Source organism: Oncorhynchus kisutch, linkage group LG14 (genome assembly GCF_002021735.2).
Source record: "Oncorhynchus kisutch isolate 150728-3 linkage group LG14, Okis_V2, whole genome shotgun sequence".
Lineage (NCBI taxonomy): Eukaryota > Metazoa > Chordata > Actinopteri > Salmoniformes > Salmonidae > Oncorhynchus > Oncorhynchus kisutch.
Genome location: NC_034187.2, coordinates 11465045 through 11484835, shown reverse-complemented (window position 1 = coordinate 11484835; position 19791 = coordinate 11465045). Strand labels below are relative to the sequence as shown.

The 19791-nt window shown below is 46.0% G+C and overlaps 1 protein-coding gene across 8 annotated transcripts in view; it reads left to right on the top strand.

Moving 5' to 3' along the window:
• The window catches only part of LOC109904603 (nesprin-1), a 162521-nt gene that overhangs the window by 97805 nt on the left and 44925 nt on the right, over nucleotides 1-19791 (top strand). For 7 of the 8 annotated variants that reach the window (XR_004202676.1, XR_004202677.1, XR_004202679.1 and 4 more), the window contains 33 exons: nucleotides 100-273; nucleotides 572-735; nucleotides 1253-1397; nucleotides 1737-1955; nucleotides 2324-2598; nucleotides 3044-3209; nucleotides 3489-3644; nucleotides 4228-4380; nucleotides 4608-4790; nucleotides 5039-5176; nucleotides 5563-5748; nucleotides 6054-6176; nucleotides 6373-6555; nucleotides 6785-6928; nucleotides 7158-7337; nucleotides 7599-7721; nucleotides 8641-8754; nucleotides 10152-10313; nucleotides 10525-10716; nucleotides 11032-11385; nucleotides 12974-13177; nucleotides 13848-13967; nucleotides 14115-14215; nucleotides 14399-14552; nucleotides 14733-14855; nucleotides 15081-15236; nucleotides 15549-15758; nucleotides 16088-16189; nucleotides 16349-16468; nucleotides 16660-16860; nucleotides 17154-17327; nucleotides 19124-19255; nucleotides 19477-19673. Coding sequence is in view for 3 of the 8 variants with exons in the window: in XM_031787821.1 (XP_031643681.1) it covers nucleotides 100-273; nucleotides 572-735; nucleotides 1253-1397; nucleotides 1737-1955; nucleotides 2324-2598; nucleotides 3044-3209; nucleotides 3489-3644; nucleotides 4228-4380; nucleotides 4608-4790; nucleotides 5039-5176; nucleotides 5563-5748; nucleotides 6054-6176; nucleotides 6373-6555; nucleotides 6785-6928; nucleotides 7158-7337; nucleotides 7599-7721; nucleotides 8641-8754; nucleotides 10152-10313; nucleotides 10525-10716; nucleotides 11032-11385; nucleotides 12974-13177; nucleotides 13848-13967; nucleotides 14115-14215; nucleotides 14399-14552; nucleotides 14733-14855; nucleotides 15081-15236; nucleotides 15549-15758; nucleotides 16088-16189; nucleotides 16349-16468; nucleotides 16660-16860; nucleotides 17154-17327; nucleotides 19124-19255; nucleotides 19477-19673 (5528 nt within the window). In the remaining 5 variants the exon portion in view is untranslated. The remainder of the gene's footprint in view (nucleotides 1-99; nucleotides 274-571; nucleotides 736-1252; nucleotides 1398-1736; nucleotides 1956-2323; nucleotides 2599-3043; nucleotides 3210-3488; nucleotides 3645-4227; nucleotides 4381-4607; nucleotides 4791-5038; nucleotides 5177-5562; nucleotides 5749-6053; nucleotides 6177-6372; nucleotides 6556-6784; nucleotides 6929-7157; nucleotides 7338-7598; nucleotides 7722-8640; nucleotides 8755-10151; nucleotides 10314-10524; nucleotides 10717-11031; nucleotides 11386-12973; nucleotides 13178-13847; nucleotides 13968-14114; nucleotides 14216-14398; nucleotides 14553-14732; nucleotides 14856-15080; nucleotides 15237-15548; nucleotides 15759-16087; nucleotides 16190-16348; nucleotides 16469-16659; nucleotides 16861-17153; nucleotides 17328-19123; nucleotides 19256-19476; nucleotides 19674-19791) is intronic. The other variant, XR_004202678.1, reaches the window with a different exon arrangement.

Genomic DNA, 19791 nt, shown 5'->3' with positions numbered 1-19791 from the left:
CTGTAATAATGGCAGTAACAGAACCTATTGGTTGACATTCTGTATTGGTGTTGTTGGCTTCACATATTCACCCTCTCGATTCCCATGTCTGTTCTCCAGATCACCCTGGAGCAGGCCTTGGCGTTGTGTCAGAAGTACCACTTCCGGATGCAGTCTGCGTGTGAGTGGCTGGAGGACGCTGTGGCCTTCCTACAACTGGCCAGCCTGGGGGTGGACGTAGAGAACTATGAGGAATGTCTCCGCCAGCAGGAGGACATCCTGGCCTCAGAGCAGGTGACTGCTCTATTAAAGACACAATGCTAAAAGAAAATTCAAACAAAGTTTCAATGAATTACATCTTATGAATGTTGGCCTTTTTGCCTTTGTTTGATGTGATGGGTTGCCTGTTGCAAGCTAGCCTAGTCCCTGATCTGTTGGTGCTCTTGCCAGATACATTTCAGTATGACAATGAGTGACAGGAAGTTGGCATGATAGCACAGACTAGCACTCAGACTAGCTTCAAGCACTCGTTCATTTATTTACGCAACAGGATAAGTTTTGAAGTTGTTCTCTCCCTTTTTCCTGGGAGCAGAAGTTCCTAGACCACCTGCAGGAGTTGGAGGCTCTGCCCCCCCAGCTAGAGAACCTGGTGAACCCCACAGCCAAGGAACAGCTCAGACTGAATGTGGAGTCTGCTCAGCAGAGAGGAGTGGAGGTCCGGGATCAGCTGCAGAATCACCAGGACGTCCTGATCAGGTACAGAATTAGAAGAAAATATTGGAACCAAAACATTGACAATAAGGGTTTAAAAGTTTTGAATATAGAGAGAGAAAGAGACGTTGGTGCAGAGATGGGTAACTCAGGACCGAGAGTGATTGGATTGGATTGTCTTAATGTGATCGTCATCATTATGACATACTCAATTGAAACTTCGACATTATATATCCTCCAACACATGTCCACCCTCCAACACAATGTAGTGTATCATACAGATGTTGGGTCTTACTTTGGCCAGTATTGTTGCAGCAAAAATAAAACTGCAGCAACATGATTTGCCTCAACAAAACCTGCACTATGTGTTTTCACAGTTTTCACAGGATTTATGTAAATCATGAAGCTCATCTGCATTTCCTGTGGTCCATGAATATTATCATCAACAAAAGTGTGATCAAATTAAGATCCTATATCTGTATGTTCTATCTTCTGTAAATACTTGGCTGCACCATGAAATGTCCTATTGGGACAATAACTGAATTAAATTGACTGTCCCTAGCTGTGTGGCCAAGTGGAAGTCTTACCAGGAGGCGAGGCAGATGGTGATTGAACTGATGAACGAGGCAGAGCAGAAGCTTACTGAGTTTTCCACCGCAAAGGCTGCCACCTTTCTGGAGGCCGAGGAGAAACTCAGGAGTCACAGGGTAAAAGAGGACCATGGGAAAATAAAGAGTGTCTTCTATTTTGACTTGTACATTCTTGGTTACTTTGCTAATGACGGAGTAATCAGCATTAATCTTTAGTCATCAAAGCACAAAGTTAACATTAGTAAACATTTTCCAGAGAGAACTTGATTTGTTAAGAACTTACCCTCTGGGCACACACTGTTTGAATCAACGTTGTTGATTCCCAGTCTCCATGAAACTACGTTGAACCAACATGAATTGACATCTGTGCCCAGTGGGTAATATGTGGATTTACAATGACTCCTCCATTGTGTGTATATTCCCTCCTTCCTTCCTTCCTTCCTTCCTCCCTGCCAGTCCCTGGTGTTGATGGTGAATGGGTTCCAGGAGAAGCTGACAGGGCTGGAGGAGCAGGCATCACAACTGGAGCTGGTGGGTAGTGAGGCCAGCAAGGCCACCATCAGCCGCTCCATGACCACGGTGTGGCAGCGCTGGACCCGGCTTCGCAGCGTGGCGCGAGGGCAGGAGAGGGTACTGGAGGACACGGCCCAGGAGTGGGGGACCTTCAGAGAGAAGGTACTGCAACGCTAAACATTAAACATGACTAGATGAGTTGTGAGTACAAAGCTGAACAACGCCAAGCGGTTCTTATAGTACTTCAAATAGTACAATTTCACTCTGTAGCCTACACAAATAAACTGTAGAGAAGACAATAGTATGAACTTAACAGTATACTAATAGCATATACTGTATTGTGTATCTGTTCCCCATATATCCTGACATTATAGATCCTAGCCTGATCCATATGTTAGTGCTTACATCTTATGTTTGGCATAACAACTACCATAGATGTTTGCTGCAGTATATAAGCACAAACATATCTGGAAGGAGGCTAAATAGGTACAGCACAGTATTTTACATGTGCCTGTCTTCATTCATTTCAGATGGTGAAGCTGAGGAGCATGGTGGAGGATCTACAGAGCCGTATTATAGACTGTGTTGTGGAGAAGGCCTCCAAGGCTACCCTACAGTCTGTGTTGGACCAGCATGAGCTGTTAATCCAGGATGTAGAGAGAGAGCTGTCCTCCCTCACCCTGCTGCGTCAGTATGCCCTCAGCCTGCTCCATGATGTGGAGGTCCCTTCACCATCGCCCACCTCTGGACAGGACGAACTACCCAGTCTCAAGGAGATCAGAGCAGTACAAGACCACCTGGAAAGGTATTGAAAAGATCAATATTGTTTTTTTACACGGATCAGTTGGTCACTCACAAATTAGATTAGCCTTCAAATGTTGCTTTCGAGGCTAGAATATGATCTGGTGATTGGTTATATTGTAAACAACTCAATAGGCCTATCAGAAGGACCTGAATGCTTAGTATTACTTACTAGGGCAGCAGGGTAGCCAAGTGGTTAGAGCGTTGGACTAGTAACTGAAAGGTTGCAAGTTCAAATCGAGCTGACAAGGTACAAATCTGTCGTTCTGCCCCTGAACAGGCAGTTAACCCACTGTCCCTAGGCCGTCATTGAAAATAAGAATTTGTTCTTAACAGACTTGCCTAGTTAAATTAAGGTCATAAAATAATGAATCATCTTCATTCCGAGAGGAACTTCACCTTCACTCTTGAAAACAGATAATAGTGGTTTTATTTCTCTCCTCCACCAGTCTGCTGCAGCAGGCACAGACCAAGGGTACCCAGGCTGGGGTGGAGCTGAGGGACAGAGAGGGGGTAGAGAAGAACCTGAGTGTGGTCAAAGCCTGGATCCAGGAGACCAGGGAGCTGCTCCCCAACCCCACCTCAGATATAGATGCTCTGCTGCAGGAGCTGGAGGTAAGCCTCTGACGAACCCTATGGAACTAAAGACAGTGTTAACACCATCTAACACATCATTTTATTGACTACACATGACTACACATAACTAGTTCATTGCCAAAATTCCATAAGGCATTTACTCAACTGTCGTTTCCAGCAGTATTGTATGCTATGGTGTAGTCTCAGGCTGGGATCGATGCTAGCTTTGGTGTGAATTAAATCATTGTAATGTGAGTTGCTTGTTTTCGAGTATTGGCACATGTGGACATGACCATGTTTCTCTTATGTATTGTACAGGTGGTTCACGGTGATGTGATTGGCTACCGTCAGCATGTGGATAAGATAGCAGAGCAGCAGCAGAGCAAGTATCTGGACCTGTACACCATACTGCCCTCAGAGATCTCCATGCAGCTGGCTGAGGTGTCCCTAGCACTGGGGGCCATCCAGGACCAGGTACTGTATTGGACTTATGTAGGGCATGGATGGACATCATACACACACATTTTGCCATGGGGCCGAGCGAAGATTTTGGAGTTTTATAACAAATTTCCTGCAATTCTACACATTTTGCCATATGGTGTTTGCAATTTTTAATATGATAACTGATGATCAATTGGCCCCACCCCGGTCGAAAATTCAAAATTCCATCCTCACTACAAGTTTAGAAAGCAGGCAGCTAGACTAACTTACCAATCCCCAAAAAATTTATGACATGGGCTAATTGAGTTTATTTTTATTTACCTTTATTTAACTAGGCAAGTCAGTTAAGAACAAATTCTTATTTTCATTGATGGCCTAGGAACAGTGGGTTAACTGCCTTCTTCAGGGGCAGAAAGATAGATTATTATTATTATTATATATATTTTTTTTACCTTGTCAGCTCAGGGATTCAATCTTGCAACCTTTAGGTTACAAGTCCAACACTCTAACCACTAAGCTACCTGCTGATGCATGACCAAGTTTCGAAATCGCATTATATCAACTATCTTTTACAACTATATCAACTATATTTTCTTCCTCTTCTGAATTTCACAAGGTTCTGTCCAAAGAGAAAGAGATCCAGAAGACAAGAGACATCAAGGAGGACATCAGTTCCAGGATCCATGACGTGTCGGAGAAGATGAAAGCCATCTCCACCAGTCTCAATGACAAAGCCAGCGATGTCCATCACGCTAAAGACGAGACCAAGGTGAGCGCGAGCTGAAGAGGCTCATTCATACGGCTCTTAATCAGGGTTGGGGTCAATTTCATGTCAATTTAGTAAATTCAGGAAGTAAACTCAAATATTTCAAAAAACTATTTTCTGCTCTTAACGTGTGCTGTTTTCCCTCTACATACAAAGTGAATGAGCATACAGAGCTGTTATCTTGGTCAGTTTATTTTAACTGCCAAGTTTCTCTCCTCTGCTCTCCACAGTGTCTTTGTGATGATCTGGAGAGCTGTCATCGGACTCTGTCAGAGCTGGATGCTGCGGTCCAGGAGTTCGACAGATGGAACCCCATCTTGGCCAAACAGCTGAGTGATGCCATCGTCAAGTTAGGAGACATCCACCACCACACTGCCAGACTGGCAGAGTGTAGATCCATCTGGCTCAAAAAGGTTAGGAACCAATTGTATCAAGACAAGGTTGGGGAAAAATACATGGGAAGTCTAGTTGTTGTTGTTGTTACCCCGAAGAGGTGGCATCAATGTACAGTGTTGCCCAGCCCAGAGTGTTTACATGGGGCCATTTCACTTTTAATCCTAGTAATACCATAACGCACATTGTCAGTATCACTAAGGTATCCATTTCCCTGACGCCTGTTCCCTAGTTCCTCATTGCCTCTCTTGTTATCTCTCCCCTCCAGGCAGGGACCCATCTAGAGGAGTACAATGAGATGCTGGACTTCATAGTGAGGTGGTCGGAGAAAGCCAAGGGCCTGGTGAGGGCCAACATCATCTGGAACTCCTCCTCTCATCTGCAGGAACAGATAAGGATGGACGAGGTGGGTGGAGATCGACATGAATAAACACATGATGGAGAGCTGCTGGATTAAAAAGCCAATACAGACTGTATTAAACCGTCTCGCTGTTCACTTCCACTGTACCCTCTGCAGCGATACTGGTGGTGTGTGTGTGTGTGTGTGTGTGTGTGTGTGTGTGTGTGTGTGTGTGTGTGTGTGTGTGTGTGTGTGTGTGGTAATAAATACGTGTTCTGTTACCCTGTCTCCTATCATTCTCCCTCTAACCAGGGATACAGGATGTTGGTTCTCTTTAACTGGCACCTCTCAGGATTCAACCATCACTGGGTGGCACTCATTTTCATAGACAGTGTCCTCTTACTCCATTCATTGCCCGTATTGTGTTGTCTTTCTCCTCTCCCCATCATCAGTCCGTGCTGCGTGAATCTCGAGAGCTCCATGGGGACCTGCAGGCCATGGGAGAGAAGGTGGATCTGCTGTCTGAGGTGCTGCAGACGGAGAACATGTCCCAGCAGGTGTGTGAGCTGAGCCGCCACACCGAGGAGCTCCAGCAGACCATCAGGACACGGCTGCAGAGCCTTCAGGACGCAGCCAAGGTACTGACTCAGACATACTGAATACACTGGCTTAGCATTTAGCCTAGCATCGGATTTAACTGTTGCATTGTTGTTAGTCTTTGTTACAAAGACGGTCGTTGACAAAATTATGCACAATGTGTAAATAGCTTTTAGCATCTCAGTGTTATTCTCACCTGTACATAAAAACATATTTGATTGATTGACCTGTGTGTAGTCCTATTGACAGACGGTTAACATGAATTGATTGCCAGCCAGCTAGCACTCACTAGATTTGGTTCTGGGTTCCAAGAATAACCTGTGTGTGTCCTGTGTCGTCCCCTCAGAGTATGGAGCCTCTGGAGTATGAGGTGAAGACCCTACAAGTGGCTCTGGAACAGGTCCAAGCTACACTGACCTCTCCTGATCTTTCCCGACAGAGTCTCAAAGAACAACTGGCCCAGAGACAGGTAGCTAACTTCAATTTGAACTTTACCAGAGAATAACACAGAATTTTATTCTCATATCATGTTCTTGTTGTTGTTGTTCTTCGTCTTCTTCCCTTCCTCTTCTTTCTCTGTCTCTTTCTACTTCTCCTACCTATGTCTCACACTTACTTAAGGTTTGTCGGTAGAATGTAAAGTTTCCTCCTGTCTGTTCTCCTAGCGTCTGCTGTCAGAGATGGAGGGCTTCAAGCTGCAGGTGCAGGCGGTGCAGTTGTGTCAGAGCGCCCTGCGCGTCCCAGAGGAGGTGATGCCTGACCTGGCTATCTGTCACACGGCACTGGGCCTACAACAGGAGGCCAGCCAGCTACAGCATGTCGTAATACAGCAGTGCAACATTCTACAGGTAGGGAGGCCGCAGCACACTGTGTAACGGAGGAGAAACCGCATAATGAATAACACTGCCTGTTCCTGAAGACTTGTGTTAGTTCCCTAATACCTCGGTTTTAGCTCAACGTAACAACACAGTAGACCAGAGTTTTGAATCCGGTTAGACACACCTGCAAGCCACGAACAGTTCACATCCTTCATTGTGCACCAGTATTGACGTTCCTTGATTTCCTGTCCTTCTGTAGGAGGCTGTTGTGCAGTATGAGCAGTATGAGCAGGAGGCGAAGCACTTCCAGGGGCTGATAGAGGATGCCCACAGGGTCATCCAGGACCGACCCATTCCCACCAGCACTATCCAGGAACTGCAGGCTCAGATCCTACACCATGAGGTATAGTACACCACATTGACAGTGGAATAAAATAAAATATTTTGCATATATAAAGGAATTGAAAACCTCTAGATTCTGGTACTGGTTCTGATAAGTCGGTATCCAAAACAAATGTTTAAAAAAAACAACTAAATAAACATTGTATAAGTGTATGCCTACTGTGTATATAGATGCTTAACTCCCTTGTTGTGACCATAACCACTGACTGTAATTGGGATGCTACTAACAGGAGCTGGCCCAGAAAATCAAGGGTTACCAGGAGGAGATAGCCAGTCTGAATTCGAAGTGTCAGATGCTGACTGTGAAGGCCAAACATGACACCATGCTACTCACTGTGAGTGACACGGAGCGGGTGGGGCTTACCGTGGAGGACCTGGATGGAGACATAGACAAACCATCTGTTGTTATGGTGACTGGCCGACTCCCCTCCTTTACTAATGATGTGTTTTGTACTGCATGTATTTTCTGATTACCGGTAATGAACTAACTCAGACAAATCACTCCACTGTTAATCCTGCTACCCTTCATCAAATCTGGAATCTCACGGCTAGCATGCAGTCTGTCAGAAAGTTACTGAATGTGCTAGTCTTACTGAGTTCTTGGTGATGGACTGACTCTAAAACATGAATGCTCTTTGTGTATCTGTCCTAACTGTCCTGCGGTGTGTCAGATGACGGCTGGCCGCTGTCACACCCTTCTGTCCCCGGTCACCGAGGAGTCTGGGGAGGAGGGTACCAGCAGTGAGATCTCCTCTCCTGTCTGTCGCTCCCCTTCTCCCAGCACTCACACACAGGTATCACATACTGAGCTCTCTCTCTCTCACTCTCTCTCTCTCTCTCTCTCTCTCTCTCTCTCTCTCTCTCTCTCGCTCTCTCTCGCCCTCTCTCTTAATCTCGCACTCTCTCTCTTCTACTCTCTCTCTCTCCACTTTCCCTGCAGACCATGAGGGATGAAAGGATTCTCCATCCCCTGTCATCCTGTATTAAATGCATTGCATTAGCACTGATTAAAACATAGCGACTGGCTACTGTACTTCTCCACAAAGTACCTGCCCACATACCTTAATGTGTACCGACCTAGGCACCAAGTAACACTATGGTGCCTCTCTGTGAAGGCTTACACACCAACTCCTCGATCTGTGAAGGCTTACACATCAACCCCTCTATCTGTGAAGGCTTACACATCAACCCCTCGATCTGTGAAGGCTTACACATCAACTCCTCGATCTGTGAAGGCTTACACATCAACCCCTCGATCTGTGAAGGCTTACCCATCAACTCCTCGATCTGTGAAGGCTTACACATCAACCCCTCTATCTGTGAAGGCTTACACATCAACCCCTCTATCTGTGAAGGCTTACACATCAACTCCTCGATCTGTGAAGGCTTACACATCAACTCCTCGATCTGTGAAGGCTTACACATCAACCCCTCTATCTGTGAAGGCTTACACATCAACTCCTATCTGTGAAGGCTTACACATCAACTCCTCTATCTGTGAAGGCTTACACATCAACTCCTATCTGTGAAGGCTTACACATCAACTCCTATCTGTGAAGGCTTACACATCAACCCCTCTATCTGTGAAGGCTTACACATCAACTCCTCTACCTGTGAAGGCTTACACATCAACCCCTCTATCTGTGAAGGCTTACACATCAACTCCTCTATCTGTGTAGGCTTACTTTGCTCACTTGTGTTGTCTTCTTTCAGATGGGACGAGACACCCTCCCCAGAGCTCCCGTACAGGAGCTAAATGACCCGATGTTTGAATCTGAGGCTAACCTAGATGACCTTCAACGCTCCTGGGAGACCCTGGAGAATGTGGTACGCAATTCATATATACCTAATTTATGCTGCTACCTACACTACCGTTCAAAAGTTTCTTGGCAATTTCTCACAAGGAATAGCCTTCATTTCTCAGAACAAGAATAGACTGACGAGTTTCAGAAGAAAGACATTTGTGAGCCTGTAATCAAACCCACAAATGCTGATGCTCCAGATATTCAACTAGTCTAAAGAAGGCCAGTTTTATTGATTCTTTAATCAGGACAACAGTTTTCAGCTGTGCTAACATAATTGCAAAAGGGTTTTCCAATGATCAATTAGCCTTTTAAGATGATAAACGTGGATTAGCTAACACACCATTGGAACACAGGAGTGATGGTTGCTGATAATGGGCCTCTGTACGCCTATGTAGATATTCCATAAATAAATCTGCCATTTCCAGCTACAATAGTCATTTACAACATTATTAACAATGTCTCCACTGTATTTCTGATCAATTTGATATTATTTTAATGGACATTTTTTTTTGCTTTTCTTTGAAAAACAAGGACATTTCTAAGTGACCCCAAAACTTTTGAACGGTAGTATATGTCCTATCCTCACTTGCTTTTATGTTTGACTACTGTGGTGGCATATTTCTGCTTTACCAAATGAGGAGAGTTACAAACTACACACCAGTCAGAGTTATACTTAAACTCCATCTTTAATAATAATAAGCTTTGCAATAGCCTTTTTGACTTTCAATGATGCGCTATCTCTAATGAACCATTGAAAAGTGACTACAGAAAAATACAAAGATCTTTTATAGCCAAGATACACTCCTCTCAACTTACCACAGATCTTAGGAACTGTTCACAAAGAAATATATTTCTTGAGAAAGGGGTATCCCTTAGCCAGATAACATTCGCTATAAATTATCGTTCAGTTTGGTCCCTCAGACGAGGTTCTAATCTCGTTCCTGGTACTTCATAGTACAAAAACACCAACTCATCCAATGGCATACAGTATATCAATTATCAAAATTATCAACTCTAGATACTCCCATCTCAAGTAGACCCCCTCTTGACCCCACTCCTGGACAAGCTCACTGAGGGGAGTGAGCCTCTAGGTCATACACTGTCCCAGGTTAAGTGTCAGATCAGAGAGGACATACAATGTTTCCAGACACTGCCATACACCTCAAAGGAGGGCGTGACTGGCGCACAGACATTGTGGAGACAAGTAATTGGTTCCCCATTAACCACGCCATCCCTTCACATGGTTTAAGAATAGGTAAAGACACATTCACACATGAAGACAATGTTACATTCTAATTATCTATGTTACCCAACTAATTCTGATTCATCCGCCACACTACCTCAACTATTTGGAAAAGTTTATAAATCTACTGTGAAGTACAACTATTTTTGACTACTGCTATGTCCTCTCCTGTCCAGATCAGTGAGAAGCAGAGGTCTCTGTATGAGGCGCTGGAGAAGAAGCAGTGCAACCAGGGTTCTCTTCAGTCTATCTCCTCTAAGATGGAGGCCATCGAGAGCAAACTCAACAAGCCACTGGAGGCTGACAGGAGCACAGATAGTCATATGGAAGCCCATCAGGTAAGGGAGTATCAGTATTGCTTGAAACTGAAAACATAACATTTCGCTATGCTCAAGAAACCAATTTCCGCATGACCTCTCGGTATGCTCATGACCCTATGTTTTCCATATTCGTCATCTACAATGTGATTTTATGGTTCCAACCCTAATCAATGCTCAGTACTCAGCATAGCCTTCCCTTCCTAACTAACACTGTTATTCCCTCTACCAGGCCGTGGTGGAGGAGGTTCAGAGGCTGCAAGAGGAGATAGACAAGCTGCAGACCAGCTTCTCAGACGAGCTTGGTTCTGATGCTGTGGACGACACGGCCCACCAGCTGGCCATGCAGTCTACCCTCACTGTCCTGTCTGAGAGGATGGCCACCATACAGATGAAGGCCTCAGGAGAACGACAGCTACTGGAGGTAGTCAAGCTCTGTGTTCTGTATCTGTAGCAGATAGGGCCACTGACACTGTCTCAGATTTTTATTGATATTTTATTGTGTTACTATTTATAGAATTTTTGCTTTTCACAGTAAGATTGTGCACTTGACAAACAAAATTGTATTTTATTTTGATTTGATGTTAATTAAGCAGTAGATTTGAAGGTTTGAGTGTCTAAGTTGAGATGGCCATTAAAAGTATGTAAATTGAGGAGTCAAGCTTCGTGAGCATAACAACTAGCTGTGCCTAGCATATTTCATGTGATGTCTTGTCACGTGCTGCCCTGGTCTGTCCAGGAGCGTGTCAGTGACCGTCTAGAGGAGCAGCATCAGGAGCGTGTCAGTGACCGTCTAGAGGAGCAGCATCAGGAGCGTGTCAGTGACCGTCTAGAGGAGCAGCATCAGGAGCGTGTCAGTGACCGTCTAGAGGAGCAGCATCAGGAGCGTGTCAGTGACCGTCTAGAGGAGCAGCATCAGGAGCGTGTCAGTGACCGTCTAGAGGAGGAGCATCAGGAGCGTGTCAGTGACCGTCTAGAGGAGCAGACCTTACGACATTACCTCAACCAAGCCGACCAGATGGACCAATGGCTGCACAGCACCCGCGAAGCCCTCCGTCCCAGTGCTGAGGAGGAGCAACTCATAGATGGCCAGGTTAGAACAGAGGTCCCCCTACTGGCAGATAAACACACACACGCATGCACTCACACATGCACACACACACACAGGCCCGCACACACACACACACACACACAGGCACGCACGCACACACACACACACACAGGCACGCACGCACACACACACAGGCACGCACGCACACACACGGACGCAAATATGCACAGACACACAGAGTCCCTGTGTTTAACAGTTCCTCAGTGATTCACATGAGTTTTCCCCTTTTACCCAGCCGTTCATGTAACTTCCAATGATTAAATCTCACTATAACTCCTGCTTTCTGATTCTGCCTCTCACATATGGATCGACCCCGCGGGGTAGGAACCTGGCAGCAGTAAACAAGAGTGTAAGCAGCATAGTTATAGGGCGGGGCTGCCTTCAGGGGGTTTGTTAGGTTACTAAGTGGCTGTAACACTAGTCTAGTTATGCAGATTATGCAGATGTCTTTCGTCTCTCTACATGGGGCCTATTCAGTGACAACATAGGGGCCGTGTCAGCAAGGGGGCTGGCTTATTCGTTAGATTAATCGAATTCCGACTGCAGGGATTGGTTGGTGGTGGAAGTGGGACAGCCTACTGGAATATCAAAGTAGGGAATCCCAACTGATAGGCAGGGGGGGGGGGGGGGGTTGGGGGGAGTCACTCCCTTTTTTGAAGAGACCTGTTTAACTTACACTTAGGCCAGGCTATGGGTCTCATCTTAATGGAGGATTAACCCTTCATGTAGGAATCTTTGAGGCAACATTTACTTTGGGTCTTCTGTGGTAGCTCCAGTATATTTTCATTGCAAGGACGTATTGTGATCCAGGCCACTTGGGAATCTATACTTGAGCGGGAACATGTATGCTGAACATGGGATTAGTGGTAGTGTGCTGTGTTGTTAGGGAGGCGAGGGTGTTGGTAAGGAAGTGGCCCTACAATGATGAGAGACCTGCTGCTAATGAAGGGGTCTATACAGACCATGGGCCTGGGGGTCCAGTTAACTGGCTTCCTGGTGGGCCTGGTTAACTGTCTGCCTGGTGGGCCCGGTTAACTGTCTGCCTGGTTAACTGTCTGCCTGGTGGGCCTGGTTAACTGGCTGCCTGGTGGGCCTGGTTAACTGGCTGCCTGGTGGGCCTGGTTAACTGTCTGCCTGGTTAACTGTCTGCCTGGTGGGCCTGGTTAACTGTCTGCCTGGTGGGTCTGGTTAACTGGCTGCCTGGTGCCTGATTGACTGGCTGCCTGGTGGGCCTGGTTAACTGTCTGCCTGGTGGGCCTGGTTAACTGCCTGCCTGCTGGGCCTGGTTAACTGTATGCCTGGTTAACTGTCTGCCTGGTGGGCCTGGTTAACTGTCTGCCTGGTTAACTGTCTGCCTGGTTAACTGTCTGCCTGGTGGGTCTGGTTAACTGGCTGCCTGGTGGGCCTGGTTAACTGTCTGCCTGGTGGGCCTGGTTAACTGTCTGCCTGGTGGGCCTGGTTAACTGGCTGCCTGGTGCCTGATTGACTGGCTGCCTGGTGCCTGATTGACTGAAGGATCCACTTGGAAGGCAGCACCATGTTTGAGCTGGCCTCTCTCCTGCTGCTCCAGAACATGCTGCAGGAGATAGAGCAGAAGGTGGTGGCCCTGTCGGAGCTGACCATGCGCAGCGAGAGCCTGCTACTGGAGGGAAGGCAGGAGACGCGGATGGACATGAGGGAGGACACAGAGCAGCTGGCCAGGAAGCTGCGGACGCTGAAGGGAAGTCTGCTGGAGCTGCAGAGGATGCTGCAGGACAAACACAACAACATCCAGGTCAGGATTTTTTCTGGATACCTGTAACTCTCACTAAAGTGCTCTCTGTGAGATGCATGTGATTACGTTTAAGAGTAAACCATGTATTGGTGTCAATGGAGGATTTTAAAAAACTAACTCTAAACACGTACCTTTATTAGGTTAGTTCACATTTCAATCCCTAAAAGGATCTTCACCAGGTCAATATCCTAAGTGCTAACCATTGAATGTCTAATGCCTTCGCCTTGTTTGACAAGCAGGACACTCTAGCATAGGATGCTTTCCAGGAGATGAAAGTGTCACTGAGTAGATGTGATGTCTCTGTGCTGAGCCCCTTCTAGTGTCTTCTTTCTCCTCTGAGCCTTCAGCATGATGCCCGTTTGTCTCCTCCTGGTCTTTACTGTGGCTAATGTTAGCAGGGATGTAATTGGGTGAACTGGATTGCAAACAAATGTGCTTGCATTATCTGTCTTGCTCTCTTGTTTGAGGTTTACAAATCAAAATAACAAGAGTTTGATCTAAATCTACTCTAATAATCTTAACCTAGCCTTGATGTTTGGTCAGTCTTGTTGTCAAGATATGAATCAAACTAATCCTTACATGAATAACCATATCTCTTGTCTTTTTGCTCACAACTGTTTCCATAAATAACCCTCTCTCTGCCTGTGTCTGGTTCCATGGCTCTCTGCAGGACCAGGAGGAGAGTGAGTCTGACTCGACTCTGTCTCAGGGGCCCATCGTGCAGGACTGCTTGGTCCAGGCCCACACCACACTCTCACAACACCACCAGGACAGCCTCCAGAGACAGAGGGTAGGGAATTCTTTCTCTCTCACACATACTCACACTATCAATGCCATGTCCGTGTCTGAAAGAACCTGTTTGTTTGTTAGTTTGTTCATTCATTCATTCATTCAAAGAGAAGCAGACTGATCACGTTGGTGTGTTGTTGTTGGTTAGGAGCTGGAGGAGCAGCTAGCTGAACAGAAGAAGCTGTTACAGTCTGTAGCCAGTAGAGGAGAGGAGATCCTGATAAAGCAGGCCTCACCTAGCAGTGTCAGGTATAAACACCTGAGAGAACAGCAACACAATGGTCTGACATGGAAATTCTGTTGACTTTCCAGCACTTTATCTTCCACACTGTGTCATGTTTTTACGTTATGTGATGTTTATATATGTGATATGTGATATATGTTTTTGGTCTGTTGAGGTTTTTTGCTTCATGTTATGTTTTTGGTGTGCAGTATGACGGAGCCCTGCTCTCCAGAGATACTGCTGGAGCGAGAGACCCGGGCTGCCCAGTACCAGATGAGACAGAGGTGGGACAGCCTGAGGAAAGAACTGAGCACCAAGCTCCAGCTCCTACAGAAAACCCTGGAACAAGACCACAAGCAACAGGTACTGACCTCACCGTCCATCAATGCCTACTCCCAGTGGGCAACATTGGTTGAAAGGCTGTTCTGGTTTCAACCAGATTTAGCCGCTGAGCTGTAGCAAGTACTTTTATAAATCACTATGAACTCATACCCTCTGAGGTAGTGTGATGTCTGACGGTGATGTGGCCATACTCTGTTACAGGTTTCCTCCAGAACTGCCGCTGGGACCCTGTTTAAAGCAGAGATCTGTAAAACAGAGGACACATCTTCACTGAAGATGTTATATGAGGGTTTCAGCCAAACGATGGAGGAGATGTCTTGTCAAGTAGGTTAATAACAGCACTATAACATCACTGTTATTGTACTGTATGTTATCCTATGGAAATATACAGTTCAGCTATGCACTGTATCTATCAGGAATGGGGACAATTCCATTTCAGCTCGGTAAATCCTTCCTGAATTGACTGAATTGAAATGGGAGTTTCTGTTTACTTCTTGAATTTACTGTATTGAATTGGAATTGACCCCAACACTGGTATCTCTGTCAAAGACTGGGGCCTCTGAGGGTAAGGTGATCCCCATGGAGCAGCATCTCTACCAGGCTGTGTCAGCGACCTCCTCCTGGCTGGATGATGTAGAGAATACCCTGTTCTCTGGTCCTACGCTGCTGACGGAGAACGCTGAGACACAGCTACAAAACCAGGAGGTAGACCACTGCAACACTTAACATCCTTTTTCACAAAGCACACAACGTCTACTCTCTTAGTATTATGACATCTCAGAATGTGATCATGGTCTTTAGAAACAGCCAGCCGATCCCTAATCATCCTAGCCCTTTTGAGATGTTCAGATCTGAAGGATCTGTATAGATATAAGCAGTGTACTGGTGGAGCTTCTGTATTGGGCAAAGGGGAAGGTTTAGGGAGCAAATAAAGATTCTTTCCAAGTCTTCCTCCATTCCTGTGTTTCACCTGGTGCCAGGGATGTTTGGTGATTCTGTCATCTCTGTTTCTTCCAGGCCTTAGGGAGGGATGTCAGTGAGGTGACTGGGGTGGTGAGCCACAGTCGGGGTCTCCTAGGCCAACCTACAGGGCTGTGTGCGGAGGACCAGGTCCTGTTAGAGGACACACTGGACTGTCTGACAGAGAGGCTGCAAACTCTGGACTCTGCCCTGGAGCGACGCTGTGAACACATGAGGACTAGGATGCAGGAACTCACTGCCTACCAGGTATGTTAGGATCATAGTCCATGGTAAGGATACTATGTATGTACATGTGGTGTACTTGTCTCTAGTCATTGTACTATTATGCAGGAACTTAGCCACAGACTAACAGGTTAGGTTACTGTACATGTGGTGTACTTGTCCCCTTTTGAGACAGTTTCTGGACTCTGATCAAGCCTATTCTTGGACTAAACAGCTTGCTTAGTTGAAAGTGGTTTTAAGTCCAGGCCCTAAGCTGGGTCCAGGAAACTGTCATGAAGTGTTGTATTACTCTCTTACGTACTGTATCTCTGTATAAGCAATGCATTGAGTTGATCTTGTATTGGTTAATGCAGACGGAGTCACAACTTGTCCTTGCTGATTTAACCGACACCAAGTGCCAGATCCTTCAGACGTTGGCGGGAGCCACGGACAGACCAGGATCCACACAGCTTGAGGTGAGACATCAGGGGGTCATACGTACTCATGACAAGTCTTACAATGCATTATAACTGCATGCTTTAATTTCCTCTCTTTAAGTTCTTCCTGCTCTTATTATTAAAGATAATAAAAATACATTTTATAAGATGCTAACCAGTCTTGGTTTTGTCTGGTAGGTCATAGCTGAGGCTGAGGAGGGTTTGAGAGAGTTTGAGCAGAGGATCACCCAGCTGAAAACAAGGGGAACAGAACTACAGGCAGAACAGATGTCCACCAATGAGATGCTCAAGCTACAGGTATCTGACCTCTCCATACAGACAGTTCACACACACAAAATACACACAGACAGACACACAGACACAAACACAAAATAATTCACCAATGTATTTTTACACACACACACTGCATAAACATGAATGAATCATATAATATCTGTATGTCTTTTCCGCCTCCTTCTTCTTCTCCTTCTTCTTCTCCTCATCTACAGGATGCCTATGAGGAGTTGGTGATGACGGTGGGCTCGCGGCGTAGCAGCCTGAACCATAACATGGCTCTGAAGGGGCAATATGAGAGGGCTCTGCAGGACCTGGCTGACCTGGTGGACACTGCTCAAGACAAGATGGCCGGCGACCAGAGGGTCATCGCCAGCTCTGTGGAGGAAGTTCAGATTCTCCTTGACAAACACAAGGTAGACTTTAACCTTCCATAGAAGTAGATTTACAATAACTTGAATAATACAATTAATAAAATACATCAAAGTATTTTACTATAAGTCAAAAAGCAATTCAAGACTACAGAACTTTAGGATCTCTGTGTGAATAGTGCAAAGTCCCTGAGCACAGCTCAAACTCAAACTTTGGTCACCATGACCAAAGGCAATGACCGTAACCTCTGCTCCAAGAAATCTGGCTGCCTCGGGGGAGCCTAGTGAACGCCATCTTCATTGCAGTATTGCTCAAGAGTGTTTTTCTCTCTCTCCAGGAGTTCTTCCAGAGTCTGGAGTCCCACATGATCCTGACGGAGTCGTTCTTCAGGAAGATCAGTGGCCTGGTGGTTCCCAGAGAGAAGCAGGCTCTGGAGGAGATACTGACCCTGGCCCAGGGAGTCCTCAAACAGGCCCACAGGAGAGGGGTGGCGCTGGAGTACATACTGGAGGTAGGAGAGTTGTTGTTGTAGTAGTAGTACTAAACTCAGCAAGAAAAGAAACGTCCTCTCAATGTCAACTGCTTTTATCTTCAGCAAACTTAACGTGTAAATATTTGTAACAATAACAAGATTCAACAACTGAGACATAACCTGAACAAGTTCCACAGACATGTGACTAACATTAATGGAATAATGTGTCCCTGAACAAAGAGGTGGTCAAAATCAAAAGTAACAGTCAGTATCTGGTGTGGCCACCAGCTGCATTAAGTACTGCAGTGCATCTCCTCATCATGGTTCTTGCTGTGAGATGTTACCCCACTCTTCCACCAAGGCAAATGCAAGTTCCCAGACATTTCTGGGGAAGATTGGCCCTAGCCCTCACCCTCCGATCCAACAGGTCTCAGACGTGCTCAATGGGATTGAGATCCGGGCTCTTCGCTGGCCATGGCAGAACAATGACATTCCTGTCTTGCAGGAAATCACGCACCACCAGCAGTATGGCTGGTGGAATTATCATGCTGGAGGGTCATGTCAGGATGAGCCTGCAGGACAGGTACCACATGAGGGAGGAGGATGTCTTCCCTGTAACACACAGCGTTGAGATTGCCTGCAATGACAACAAGCTCAGTCTGATGATGCTGTGACACACCGCCCAGACCATGACGGATCCTCCACCTCCAAATCGATCCGGCTCCAGAGTACAGGCCTCGGTGTAACGCTCATTCCTTCGACGATAAACGCGAATCCGACCATCACCCTTGGTGAGACAAAACCGCGACTCGTCAGTGAAGAGCACTTTTTGCCAGTCCTGTCTGGTCCAGCGACGGTGGGTTTGTGCCCATAGGCGACGTTGTTGCCGTTGATGTCTGATGCCTGCCTTACAATAGGCCTACAAGCCCTCAGTCCCCTCTCTCTTAGCCTATTGCGGACAGTCTGAGCACTGACTGAGGGATTGTGCATTCCTGGTGTAAATTGGGCAGTTGTTGTTGCCATCCTGTACCTGTCAAGCAGGTGTGATGTTTGGATGTATCGATCCTGTGCAGGTGTTGTTACACGTGGTCTGCCACTGCGAGGATGATCAGCTCTCCGTCCTGTCTCCCTCTAGTGCTGTCTTAGGCGTCTCACCGTACTGACATTGCAATTTATTGACCTGGCCACATCTGCAGTCCTCATCCCTCCTTGCAGCATGCCTAAGGCACGTTTACGCAGATGAGCAGTGACCCTGGGCATCTTTCTTTTGGTGTTTTTCAGAGTCAGTAGAAAGGCCTCTTTAGTGTCCTAAGTTTTCATAACTGTGACCTTAATTGCCTACCGTCTGTAAGCTGTTCCACAGGTGCATGTTCATTAATTGTTTATGGTTAATTGAACAAGCAGGGGAAACACTGTTTAAACCCTTTACAATGAAGATCTGTGAAGTTATTTGGATTTTTACTAATTATCTTTGAAAGACATGGTCCTAAAAAAGGGACTACTGTAGTAGTAGTAGTAGTGTTGTACTATATGTACTGTAGTAGTAGTAGTACTATATGTACTGTACTAGTACTATATGTACTGTAGTATTAGTATATGTATTGTAATGGTAGTACTATATGTACTGTAGTAGTAGTAGTATATGTACTATCATACTTAAATCAGTGGAATACCTTTTTCACACTACTGTGTTGGCCTGGTTACGCATCTGCCAGAGTTGCTGTAACCATGCTGGAAAGGACTATGTGAAAAGACAATATCCAGGCCAGCACAGTACGGTTCTGTATATGTGTAACCCAAGTATAACGGAATTGCCTCTATACGTGTGTTTTCAGACTTGGAGCCATCTGGTGCCGGATTTCCAGGCTCTGTGTATGCAGTTGGAGGCAGTGGAGGGTAGCATCCCCACAGTGGGCCTGGTGGAGGAGACAGAGGAGAGCCTCACTGAGAGGAGTTTACTCTATCAGGTATAGTAGATCACTATCACCATGTTATGCAGTTATTACAGAAAGCCATTGGCACTTTCATATATACTGTGTGTAACGTTTGAGCTGACAATTTACAGTGGCATCATCATCTTAATCAAGATTTTCCTAATAAATACCAGAAAGAATACTGTACAATAAAGTCATAACATAATTTATTTAATTCATGTCCCCCATCTTGGTTTACCTCCTTCTCTCCATAGAGTCTGAAGGGCAGACTGATGGAGCACCAGCACAAGCTGAGCCAGGTGCTGGAGGAGGGGAAGAGGCTGCAGCTATCTGTGTGCTGTCCTGGCCTGGACACAAAGCTCACAGTGCTAGGGGAACACTGGCTCAGCAACACTACCAAGGTCAACAAGGAGCTGCAGAGACTAGAGGCCATCCTCAAACATTGGACCAGGTTAGGGCTGAACCCCAAGGGATATTGTTTAGGGTGTGCTGTGTACTGGATGTGATGTAGACATGGGTTCAAATAGTATTCGTTTTCCTTCTAATACTTTAGCTACTACATGAACCCA